At 35.7% G+C, this 13,749-nt stretch overlaps 1 protein-coding gene and 1 non-coding gene across 5 annotated transcripts in view; both read left to right on the top strand.

Annotated features, from left to right (window-relative positions):
• LOC131050246 (uncharacterized) overlaps positions 1-13,749 on the top strand; it is a 97,507-nt gene that overhangs the window by 22,753 nt on the left and 61,005 nt on the right. For all 4 annotated transcript variants that reach the window (XM_057984431.2, XM_057984434.2, XM_057984432.2 and 1 more), the window contains 4 exons: positions 4,747-4,851; positions 5,014-5,090; positions 5,307-5,436; positions 5,586-5,661. In XM_057984431.2, coding sequence (XP_057840414.1) covers positions 4,747-4,851; positions 5,014-5,090; positions 5,307-5,436; positions 5,586-5,661 — 388 coding nt within the window. The remainder of the gene's footprint in view (positions 1-4,746; positions 4,852-5,013; positions 5,091-5,306; positions 5,437-5,585; positions 5,662-13,749) is intronic.
• Positions 1,736-1,893, top strand: LOC131050255 (U1 spliceosomal RNA). The gene has a single exon (XR_009106878.2). It is a non-coding gene; the product is annotated as a U1 spliceosomal RNA (small nuclear RNA).

The raw sequence follows: 13,749 nt of genomic DNA, 5'->3' as shown, positions 1-13,749 counted from the left end.
AGAGTGGGAGCAATCAAATCCATGATTTATTGGGGTTTGACTTTTGTTAATAAGAGAGGAGTAATGCGATGCATTTCCACTGTGGACAAAATGTTTGTAGAGCGAGTCAAGAGGGGACTTAAAGTCTTGTAGAAGGACCAATTTTCTTGGTAGCGGCAATTGTATTTGAGACAATTGTGTGATTTCCTATGATACAAGTTATCTAGAGAGTAAACCTTGGTTGAACAAACAGGGGGTGTTAGTTTATAGAAGGATATCCAGGCTCACCACCATTAGTGAGGAGAGGCCTATTATACATACCTGTGAGCCCCCTAGGAATACGTGTAGAGCTTTACTTGTATACATGTGGTAGGCAGAAGTTTTGTGGTTGCCCACAATTGGCTTGTCCTCTTTAAATCTGATCAAAGTTTGGTCATATTTTTGCATTTGAGTGCTTGTAACAGTCCTACAACTTTTTGGAAGCTTTATTACTCATTTCTTGTAGCCTTTCCTAAATACTTTGAGGGATTAGATTTCTCTCAGGTAGCAGTTACACTAGCGGTAAGGATTTGAAATCCTATAGCTTTGGTGCCAAATGAAGGCTTTATGTGAAGTCAGCTATGAAAGTCCTAGATTAGCTTGTTAATTGTTTGATGGGATTGGAAATCCAATCTACAAACCTCACAGATCTCACCTAGTGTGAGATGATCTCTTGCCCTGAGAGGCTATGGATTTATTTTGTGGTTAACATTACTACTGTAGGGATTTAAAGACTGATTAAGCTGATTTCTAGCAGCTTATTCCATTTTGTGTGTTGCAGATCTTCTTGATGAATGAAAAGCATTTGGATTTTATCTTTACTGATGCTGAAAGGTACATTGTGCACGAAAATGCCCTTTAGTAGATGACTTATTTCCCATGGTCATATCTGGTTGGAATTGTTTCTTATTCAATTTCGATTCACTTTGTTTTGTGACATTTGAATGTTTGATGAGTTTTTAAAGTAAATGGAGTCAATTCTGCAAATGGTCATAATGATCTTCTTTTGTTTTTATTGTTTATCTGGTAGTAGGACTCGAGTGCCTAATGCAAAAGGCAGAATTGAGGAGTAACTGTAGGGGCTATGCAATGTGGCAAAATGGGAGGGTTCAGTTCCTAGACAATGATTTTTTGAGGCACATCCTAGATGTGTTGAGGTGACTCTGCCCATGAGGCATGATGGATAACGTGATGTTATAGAAGAGCCATAACTAGGTTGAATACTTGGGAGCATGTTATGAACATATGGGTTAGCTGAGTTGTGTGACTGAAATAATGTGGTAGGCGGATATCTTATTAATGGTATTAGACTTAGTGATTGATAGCATATATTGTCTTTGATTCAATGGAGGTTGTAGATAATAAAGCTAATGGAAAGATGACGGCTGTGCGTGTAAGATTATTTAAAAAGTGGTTAATAATAAGAGTCATGCACTAGTTTATAGCTATTGAAGTAAAGGATTTCTTCCACTTTAGGTGAAAAATGGGAGTTGGATTGTGTAAAAAGATTGTGTCCATACTAAAAATAGGGCATATATTGGGATTTTTAAATATACAAGTGTCAACATAGGATATTTAACATGTGTAAAATTGGAACCACGCATAACATGGCATTTGTTATAAGCTTGACATTTTTCCATTTGTGCTATTTGCCTAGTGTAAAAAGAAAGATAGGCAATCAACAAATTGGGATATATTCCTCCCATGATATGTTCTGTTGAGGACCTAAACTAACTATCGGTGATCAGGAAGGCCGATGGCCTAGGGAGAGCACATTTATTGCACTGAGAAGGGGGCTCTGCCTAGCATCTCCCTACGCGGAGAGTGCACGTCATAATTTGTGAAAGCGGGGGCTTGCGTCTGCGTGGTCCCCAAAAAAACAAAACAAAATTATTGTCTAAATTTATAGCAAATATTAATAATTTATAAATAAAGGTTGGTAAATATTAATAAGTGTAAATAGGCATTATTGCTGTAAGAGAGGCACTAATGAAAATGCGTTTTATTAATCTTGTTTTTTAACCTTGTTGAAAACGATGTTGAGTTTGCATTGTGTGGTCTGCTTACTTCATTTGTTTATCCACAATGGTTGAATCATTATGTTCATGTGCATATGCTTTAAGTTTTTAACCTGTCCATCTAGGCCCTTTAGAAGAAGAAACATGATAATTTTCGAACATATCTTTGCATTTGAAAATTGCAAGCATCCTTAACAACCTGATGTTATAGTTTGGCTCACTCGACTTCTGGGCATCAGAGCATATTAGATACTGCGAAATTGCCATTGAGGGTCATGGATCAAAACCCAAAACCAATTTAGACACCAAATTGAGGACCTCGTTTGAAACCCAAAGAGCCATTTGACAACAAAAATAAAGACAAATAGTGAATGACACCTAAGTTCCATATTCTTATATGCTTTGTGGTTTCCCAACAAAGCCTTAAGAATCAATCACATAAATTTTAACTACTATAATTTGCTTATATCTCCACTGGTAGTGTGCAAAGGCATATAAATGTCAAGACATAATTTGAAATTTCTGTCTGTATCACAGATAGCTTGCTGGCTATGACTGTGTTCTGCATTTTGATGTCCTGTTTGTGTCTTTGTTGAGCTCTGTATAACTTGTCTGACTTATGCATGTATAATGTCCCTACTTTGAAATAGAATTTAATGATAAATAATAATAAAAATAAAAATAAAAATAAAAATAAAATAAAAATATTAAAGAATATAATTAAATATAATTAAAATTTAATTAAGTTAATGAATGGTCAAAAGACTTAAAATGAAAAGTTGTGACTCCCTCAAACATGAGATATAAAAGGGAGAAGAGAACCTCATTTAAGAGGAGGTAATTTGGGAATCAGAAGTGCAGATCTGAATTAAATAATAAGTGCAGATCCGATTGTGAAAGGTTGTCTCCCTTTCAAAGGGCAGAAATAATAAAGAGTTGCACACTTTCAAAGGGTGCTAATGGTGAAAGGGTGTGTCTCTTGCCAAAGGGCATACATGATGAAGAGGTGTGATCTCTCCCTGACATTGAGAGATATAAAGGAAAGGAATCAAAAGCCTCTAGTGACATCACCATTGATCAGATCAGATCAGAACTGTTATTAAGTTACAGGCAGTAACATCCTTGTTCTTGGTGGTATGCATGGGGATGTGCTTAATTTGTGTGCTTAATTTGTATGCTTAATATATGCCGCCTGATAATGTTCTTATGCAGAATTTAATAGTAATATTAATATAGACTGCAATATGTATGACACTGTAATAATGCCTTTCTATCACTAACTCTTCATATGACGATTAAGTAAATAATATGATGGAGTCTGTAATACCTTTCAATCCTGCCATCCAATTATAGAGGGAGAATACAAGGAAGCAAGAGCACCAGGCTTCAGCAGGTACGCCAACCCTGAGTGTGGGCCGAGAGGCCAAGTTGATGAGGTTCTTAGTGCTCTTGGGCTTGTTGGAAAGGGATAGACTTGAGGCGCCTTGTGTGATTCTCCTTGAGCTTCATAATGGGGACAGGTGTGGGGAGAGAAAGGGTTGTCGAATCCTTCATATAAACTGGGCAATATATAAAGAATGTTGACTAATGTGTTGTGCAGGTTCCAGTTAAGCTTTAGTTGACAGTAGTGTCCCTCTATTGTATTTACAATGCACTAAAATTGTGATTCTAGTTCAGAATATAAGAGGGTCCCATTAGGGGACATTACAGCATGGCTTCCTGTTCGGCCTTACTTTTATGTGTATGAAGGGTTACACTTTGAAGCTTTAGTGCTTAGAGATATTACTAAAAAAATAAGGAGTCTAAGATGAGTCCAATCAGAAAACTAAGAAGTCCTGAGAAAATACGTTCTTGCGATGTTAAGTAATAAAACTAAGTCTGTCTGTAAACAAAAGAAGTTCGAACCTCATCACACTTTCTGGCTTTTAGCAATACAGGAAATTGCTAAGAGCTTTATGCTGGATTATATGGACATTTTCCAATTCTTTTAAACTAAAAACAAGATCATGACTTCTGCTTGCATCAAGCCTCAAAGACAGAGAAAAACATTTGATGAGGATTCCAATGATACATGGACTGGATTTTGAATAAAGAAAACTCTAACTAAAATATGATCTCCTATAGCTTTGATTCTTGCCAAATGTTTTGTGTTGTTGAAAATAATTGCAAAATCCACAAAGAGTTGGCTGTTGCAAACACCTAAATCTAATAGTTATGCTTCATATTAGATGGTCATCTTGACTGTCCTTTCTATGCTTTGTTTTAATTGCAATATCACTGCCAGGTACGGGTGTGCAGCTGCCACTATATATCATACAAGTGTGTTTGGGAATATTATTTGCTGCAAGTCAGCTTTCTTCCTTGTTTCTTTTGGCTTTCCTGTTACAATTTTACAAGGTTGTTCTTTCTGCTTTCATGGTTTAACAACTTGAACATAGGTTTGCTACATATTTTGACAGGGTGTTTTTCGCTAAATCTAATTATTGTTCTTTCTACTCAAGCATGTGATGGAAAAGCAACCTCACTCTAAAATTCTGCTGATAAAATTAAGTGTCCATTTTATTCCATTACTCAGATGCAGGATTTTGGAATTGTGGCTTATCAGATGTGGTCCTTAAGATTATGTTATTGTCAATTTTCTATTGGGTGTGGCATATGTGTGTTCTTGCGATAGCGTTCTTTACCTTTTTTGGCATTTGTTAACTTACAGGGGAAGCTTTTATGGTAGAGCTTTTAGTAACTGGTTGGCTTCAAAAATTGGTATTGTCTCGTGGTCATTGTGATGAATTTACTGTGCGTTGGGCCTTCAATTTGAGTGAGCTTCTTCTTTATTTAACCCTTTGTGTGAATTTCCTATAACTGATTGCAATTTTTTTTATCATTCCTTTTGACTCATAAAATTGATTGCAATTTTTGCTTCTTATCATTCTTTTTGCTCTCATCATGTGAGATCTAATTTTTAATCTTTATTTTCTAGTGGCATACTCATCAAATGAAAGCCATGAGGTGTGTGCTTGCAACTTCTTGTGCAGTATCATTCTCTCAGGGAGCGAGGTTATTACTTTTATATATTCAGTTTCTAGTTTTTGAATTAAATTTTTTATTTTTGCTTTGTCATTACTGTTATTGTAGACCGAAGATGAATTTAGTTCATGATTTTTGACTATTTTGTAAGTTCATGCTGTTAATACCAGTTTTGTAAGATGATTTACTGGTAAAGAGCCCAAGTAGGATTCTGCCTTTGAGATATAATAAATATATGCTATGCAGGGTGCGTCACACTTTTGTGTTCTTGATTGGGTTCCTTCTGGCAAACAAATCAAAGAAATTGTCCAAATTTATGGATACTTGGAATATGGCATGGGAGATAAGCTTATCGTTTCCAAAAGGGAGGATAATGGTGAGCTTTGCTCATTGATTCCTTTTGAAAATGTTAAATTATCTTTATGTAGTTGTTATTCACTTTTTATGCTTGAACATATCCCTTTTTAACTTAAATCTGTTTAATTTAATATGGGTAATCCAATGTAAGCGTGTCTTGGATGGCAGATGATTTTGAGTTTGATGGACCACCAGTGAATATTCGATCATGGCTCAAATTTGTATCTGCCTGCAGTCAAGCAAGGTTTGTTGTTGTATTACACATTTTATGTATATCTTGATATCACCTTTTTGCTATGACTTATCTATATATAATCTAGGTTGCCGGTTTGGGTTCGAAGAACCGGTACGTTGGTACGGCAAAATTTTGAAAAGGGGTTTGGGTTCATTAGTACAAAAACATGTAAATTATATATATATATATATATATATATATTTGAGCAGCCTATAAGCATGAATTAAGATTAGCATGTCACATAGCATCATATAAACAACAAAACAAACATAAACTTGTAATCATAGCATCCTGATCATACCATAATAGCATCATATACATCAAGTTTAATATCAAAATGACAATATTCAAGTATCATTGTTTCAACTTTCAACAATTTAAAGTTTAATTATGAAATGGATTCTTCAAATTTCTAATTCATCATCTTCCTCCTCATCCTCATCCTCCTCATCATTGACATTGACATTGACATTAGATGAGCCAATGCCACTTGCACTTGCACTATAAGTTTGCTCGGTATCCGAGTCATCAAGTGTTAATGCAAGAAGCTGAAAAGCGGGAGCATCCAAATCAGTATGCTCTGGCTCTATATCCCACATCTTCGTTTCCCCTTTGGTGTAGTCACGTTGTTTGTGTGAAAGAAGACGTAAGTTGGAATGCACATATACTAAATTCTCTGCTCTTTTTGGTAGCAACCTATTGCGCTTTATAGAGTGGATGAAAGAGTATGTGCTCCAATTTCTTTTTGAAGTAGATGAACTAGCAACCTATGAAGACAAAGTAAACAAGTTATACATTTATACAATTAAAATTAAAAATTACTAGCAACCTATGAAGACAAAGTAAACTATAAATAAACTTGTGATAAATTTTAATTAATTAAACTTACTCGTGATAAAACTTTGACAGCGAGGGGTTGTAGGTGTTGGAAGCATGCACCATGGAAGTACCACCAACTATGAGCATCCTTCTTGGATCTATGGCGAAGAGCATCAACACTTAGACCATTCTCATTTGCAAATTCTATGAACTCATTTGTAACAGTATCTCGCAAATCATCATCGGGATATAGTCTAAGAAATGCTGCCTTGTACCCATCAGATGCTTTTAGATCTCTCCATGGTGGAATCCTTCCTGGTTTATCAAGAAATTGATTGCTATAATACTTTGGTGTCAAGGCATAGGAAAGAAGATGTGAAGGAATGGTCATCTTATTCCACTTTTCAACAACGATTGCTTCCACTTCTATGAAGAATTTTTCATTGGGGTCTTTCTCTCTTGCATTTATAGTGCACTTCATTTTTTCAAGCATTGAGTCAATGCCATCACAAAGCTCACCAATGCAAGGCTTATCCATGTCGGTATAGCGAATCATGCTCACAATGGGCTCAGTGATACTAAGGAGATATGTCACAAGATCCCACCATTTCTCATTCAATATTCGGTCCCTAATTTTTGCTGCCCTCTCACTTCTACTCTACTTCCATACAGTCCAATTGGTGCTGATCACCATATTGCATAGTGCCACTCTAACTTTCACAAGTCATCTTAAGACGATTGTGTTTGATGCAAAACGGGTCTCAGCAACCTATAACACAAATTAATGCCAAAATGATTAAAAAATAAAGCCAAACTTTAAAGAAGAATACACAATATAGCTTCCACAATGATATTATGAACATTGAAAATTAAAAAAATCAGAAAATGTAAAATTAAATTACTATTTCACTTACCTTCAATAGCTCTGAATTCGAAAAGGATCTAAAAATCCCTTGAGACATGTGGTGGTTTGTGATGAATATCTGAATGTCCTCAGCCTCTGCATACACATCTCTGATCCATTTTAGTTTAGTCCCTATCCTTTGTAGCATAAGATTGAGTGAATGTACCGCACAAGGTGTCCAAAAGATGTGATCATAGCATTCCTCAACCAACAAACCGGTAGCTCTACAATTTTTTGCATTGTTCATTATGACTTGGACAACATTGCAGGGTCCCACTGACTCAATGGCGTAGATGAGAATATCTGCCATAAATTGACCATCTTTTACTTGGCCCTCACAATCCACAACTTTCAAAAACATTGTGCCTTTAGGGGACACCGCTATGACATTGATCAAGGGACGATTTTTAGAATCTTTCCTCCCATTTGAAACAATTGATACACCTGCCTCAGCCCATGAATCCCTTATGGGTTTCAATGCATCTTCAACCCCCTTCACCTCTCTCTTCAATAATGTTCCACGTACCTTCTCCTAACCTAGGCCCTTATACCCTCTTGGAGTTTCATTAACACTTTTCAACATTTGCTTCCAATATGGGGATCGAACAACATTGAAAGCCAAACCATTTGCATATATGCACCTTACTACATCTTGGTCAGCAATGTCTCGACTCTCATTTTGAAATGCGGTTTCTAAAGGCCCCTTTGTTCTTTTGCGTGTCAAGGTTGCTTCACATTGAGGTTCAGCTATGGAAAAAAAGGGGTGGTTTTCTACAACATCGGGATTAGATGTGGCTTGCATTCCCCTTGTTTTCTTTGGTGCGGTTTGATTCAATTTGCGGGCTTCTCTCTCTTCTGCCTCGTCATGCTCCCTAATATATTTCATCACTGTCTCATCCGGTATAGGTTTACCATCTTTTCCAAGACATTTTTTGATGCCTCTTCCTTTTATTCCACACAAATGGCTTACCAGCCGATAATATGAACTATTACGTTCTATACCACATCCTTGGCATCTCCAACGGAATCCCCCACCTCCTGGAAGTGGTCTTATAATGTCAACATACTTCTATAGGGGAGAATTTGGATCATTTCTTTGTTTTGATTGTTCATTTGTGCCAATGGAGGAAGAGGTAGATGCCATTCTAGTTCCTATGGCAAGAAATAATATGAACATATTCAAAATAAAAAACAAAAACAAAATAATGAAAAACAATTAATGTTTCATGGTTGACAATTTGTGAAACAAAAATAGTTGAAAAAAATGTTCAAAAACCTACATCTTGCTGCCAATGGGAGGTTGCAAATGTGTGGAAATGTTGTTGCAACGCTTGTTGAAGCTTCAAAAATTAGTCTTCAACTTCTCCTATTTGATTTTGGAAGCCAAATTTTGTTCACCCTTTCTTCAACCTGCTAGCAAAATTTTTTTGTTTGCAACACAAATGAGGAGAAATGAGCCAAGTTTATGTTTTAGAAGTCACTTTTAGGGTTTATTTTTCACTCTTTCATTGGCGGATTTAAAAAAAATAATTTTTTTTGTACATAAAATGTCTTTTTGTGTCGGCCGGCCGCCCGGGTTTGAACTAGGTCTGCCCGGGTTCGACCTGGTTCGAATTGGGTCCACCTGGGTTCGACCTGGCTCAAACCTGGCCGGTGGAAAACGGACCTTGTCCAAACCACAGTTGGACCGGACCCAAACCCAGGACCCGGACCGGACCAGACTAGGACCAGGGGTCTGAGGGGGTGAACTTGGTAAGCTAGTATATAATCTAGTTATTTTGCAGAGAGCTCTTTTGAACTTTGTTTTCTTAGCTGAGATTTCTATGTTTTGATCTCATGAGTGAAATTGATGCTTTCATAAAAATTTCTGGAATTGGTAGAGCGAGTGTGTTCTGTATAGCAGGTAATATCATCTTTCTGCCTATTGTTTTGGACTCTTTGTTTCCCTTAAGGTGAACTTTTTAAAAAGATATAGTACTTCCACACACTCAAATGGTATGACTATGGGGTACATATGCACGTGTCTTCAATCCTATTGAACTCTTGCATGTCAAGGATACTTCTGTATGGCCATTACCAAAGGCGATCATTTGAGGACAATTTGTGTACATTGACAGCCTGCCTAAGTATTTTGTAGCCATTCAATTCCATAATATAGTTTCCTTATAATTTAAAATTTGAAAGCATTAAGAACAAATTTCTATGGTATAGTCAGATTGACCACTCGTCTGAATGTTTATATAATATATTCTTGTAGGAATTACAGTGGTAACCAAATGCGTAATGGACAAAACAAAAATACTAAATTTTAATGAATTATAAAATTAGGGGATCACTAACGCTGAATTTATGCAATAAACTAGGCAACCCATCTAGAAGTGAGGTGTGCATATTCACAGTAAAGAATTGATAGATTGCCAATACAAGATGATTAATGAACGAAATCTGGTAAGAGTTGTTTAACTTAAGAAGATTATCCAATATCAACTAAGTATTAAAAGAAATTATAGATGCGCTTTCTGTATTTCAGGAAGAAATAAAACCTTAAATCTAGGGAAATTGCCCTTTGTCTTATTTGTTTACATAAAACTGATTTAATGGTATGGTCAATGTTCTGAGAACTGTACAAATAATTAGAATTCTTGTGTATGTGTATGCACATGTGCTTATGTGCAGATGTGTGCACAAGTGCTTATGCATTAGTTGCAAAGAATATGCTGGCAAGGAGTTTTTAATTGTTTATATATTACATTTTGAATGGTTATTTTCTTTCTTTCCATTCCAGAAACTAATTGGACTCTTTATGTTTTTATTTGAATCTTATCCTTTTTTTGATAATGGAAAGGTGTATATAGCATTCCTAATAAGATTTAAAAAATCCTTTTCCAAGCCTGTGTTTGTAGGGGCAGATTGCAAGGTGCCATATACAGGTAGCAAGCAAATTAAGTATGTAAAAAGAAGTGCATAAGCCATATTTCATGACTGTAGATACTATTATATTGACCAATAGAGAGACTGGAGATGTAGCAAATGTAAAAATTGAGCAAAGACAAATGAGTAAAGGAAACACTATGAAGTTCTCAGCTCTTGTGTCTTTGGTGCAGTGTGTTTTCACTGCTGTTTGGTCAGTGGACATTTAGCCCTCTAATTTTCAATCCCAGCCTGTTTGGACATCTCCTTGGCTGCCAGTGTGCATGTTCCAGTTCTCAGAGGAATCAGCAAATTCAATTTGTGAAATTGTTTATTGATCGGTAACCTGTTTTACTGTATTAAGCTGTTGTTCTTACTGGTCTAGGGAATTGCTTTCTCTTCCTTCATCATCAACATCCAGATTTTGTTCATTGTCATCAGCCCTATTCAGAAAATTTGATGGTAATGTTTGAGGATTGTTATTTCTTCCACTTGTTTTTTTAAAGAATTGATGATGAACCATTGATTGTCTTCTATTCCTTGCAGATTTTTGCATCACCAACCTGTGATTTTCCTAATTAATATTTTGGTATTTATGGTAAAGTTTGATAACATGCATCAACTCATTAAGGCTGTCATAAATGTTGGATTTGTCAAATGTATAGTATTTCGTGAAGGGAAGTTTAGTTGTATTTCTGGTTGTCAAGGCTTGTCGAAGTTGGTTCTTTGATAAGAGTGGGAGAGGGGTACTCATTATGGGATTGTAAATCATGGATCTTCAATTGAGAGCCAACCTTCATTTGTTGATGATGGAAAAGAGTGGAAGCAGATTCCAAAATGAAGGGGCTCAGAACCTTATAAGAGGTATGTGGAGAAGATAGAGATGAATGGTACAGAGTGGATTTGTTTATCAGATCAGTGGTGTCGAAACCCCTTAATGGCTGCATAACCAACAACTTGAGCTTGTTAGATATGGGAGTGAATGCATAATAGACATTGTAATGTAGCTTACTTTTATGCATTGCACTATCTTTCTTGAACTCATTCTCTGAGGCAGCACCTGCGATACAGAGATGAATATCGTCTTTCTTCATTTCCTCATTCAAGATGATAGTCATCTTGCCTTCATTCTTAGGATGTCGGGCATTCATATCATCATGACTCATTGCGGAACTATTGGGTATGACAATGTTTCTCCTTTGCCTTGCATAAATTGTTAAGGTTTGTTGTTTACATGTATGTACTTGCATGATATAACTAAAGGGTTGTATTTAATCCTCTTGTCCATTTGAGGTGATCCCATCTAGGGATTACATTTGTGCTAAAACTTAATACAATGATGTCATAAATCAAATCAATCCTCTTACTTAACTATCTAAGAATCAAGTATAAGCTGTTAGGATACTTTATAGATCAGCTGTTAGCATCATCTTATAAATGTCATTAATGGCATGAAGATTGGTTTATAAACTAAATTGGTCATTTACAATGCTAAGCTCTTCTTCAGGGAGCATGGAATGCTAGTACTCTTTAATTTCCTTGATGAAGATTGGTTTCTAAGCTAAATTGGTCATTTACAATGCTAAACTCTTCTCCAGGGAGCATGCAATGCTAGTACTCTTTAATTTCCTTGTGGTGAGGTAGGTGGCATGTCTAATCGTGAAAAGGAGACTGACAATAACTTTCCTTTGGGGAATGTTGTTTGCAACGGAGGAATTTCTAGTTATCACTAAAAGCATATCCTTTGAACTTCGTAAAACTTTACTTGATTAGGCCTCTATGGCACAACATTTTAAAAGCATAACACATTTTTATGCCATGTTTGAGGAACACAAACACTTGTAGAGTATGATACCTATCAAGAGACAATTTTAGAAAATAAGGTCTATCAGGGTTTGATAGGTCCTAGGTAAATGAAGTCCCTTTTGTTCTTTATTTAGAAGGATGTTTGGAGACATACTTAGTTGAATTGATCATGGAATTCTTATAATCATAATTTGCAAACTCGGACTTGACAAACCAAATTTTTTTGACTTAGTGAAAGCTTCAAAACTAGTCAATTTAAAAAAAGCTTAAATTTCTTAAAATTTTTAAGATTAAGAATTTTGAAAACAATTCAATATATGAGATTAAGTATTTGTGACTACATATAAAATTGTCAAAGATGCATAATTGGGAAAAATTGGGAAAATTGTGAAAAGTCGTGAAGCGATGAAATTCCCAATTTTCTCCTTGTAAGAAATGCGATCTTTTCTTTGTCATTTTGTCGACTATCAATTTTGACCCGATTCTTATGATTTTTGGTGTTTTTTCAAGTCTATTTTTGATTTATGAGTGTTTTTACCTACGATTTCTTGCAGATTTTGTTTGTGCGATTTTCAGTGGGCATTTCCAGCAATTTTCGTTAGGGTTTTTTTAATAAAAAATTTCATTTGTTTGGACTCTTCCCCAATCCACCAATATTTTGTTGCTTGTGTGCTTGTTGATTTAGGCATTCAATGGAACAAAAAACATATTTTCAAAATCGCAAGAAGAGGATTTTTTAGGTCATTAGGGTTTTTAGTTCAATATGGTCCCATGAGAGGACCTTTGTTTTTTATTCAATTTTTAATTGAATAAAGTGGAGCAGATTTAATCTGTATAGTCTTTATAAAGTTATAACTCAAATTAAGTCAAATTATCATTATTTTATAAACTATTATTAAATCAAACATTCATAAATATAATAGATAATATAACATAGTTACGATATATTAATATAATAGTACATTTTTTTTTTGATCGGTAATTAGAGTATACTTTATTAATATATTTAAAGTCATATACTTAAAAGATAGCAAAAATTAGGGATTAACCCCTGTATCAAGTCTTTGATCATGGACAACCACTCCTACAAACTATTATCACTGTATTAAGAAGCACCTTATCGTGCAAACTACAGTCTACAGACATTAATTTTTAAAGCTCCCGACTACACCCATTAAATAGTATAAACACCACCAAAATGTGGCTTTATTGCCACCCCTACACTATTTGAAAGCCATCGAAAAACCAGACCCTAAGTCTTTAATCCAGTAGGACGAATAGATACAAAAACAAATTTACTACTTTTTTTTACTTGGTCCGTTAACCTAGAAGTCTTCCGGTTCAAACTTCATTTACTTTTCAGCATCTTTCTTCTTCATTTCACTTGCCATCCTTTGCTTAACTTCCTTTGGAGCGGCTTGATTTGCACCATCATTCCATTGGATGAAGGGTCTGAATTCCGAGTCCTCCCCATCTTGAATCACGCCCTCTCCAAACTGGCGCTGCAACCCGCTGCCCGCTTTATCTCTCGCGATAATGGATGTCATTCCAAATGTGTAATGTTGTGGAACACAAGCCCGCACAACCCACAAAACTTCCTCCTTTGTGCTGAGCTCCAACCTCCAAGCAACCAACATGGAGATGATGTCCACATTTGT

Source organism: Cryptomeria japonica, chromosome 1, assembly GCF_030272615.1.
Source record: "Cryptomeria japonica chromosome 1, Sugi_1.0, whole genome shotgun sequence".
NCBI classification, from domain to species: domain Eukaryota; kingdom Viridiplantae; phylum Streptophyta; class Pinopsida; order Cupressales; family Cupressaceae; genus Cryptomeria; species Cryptomeria japonica.
This window is presented reverse-complemented; position numbering and strand designations above follow the sequence as displayed.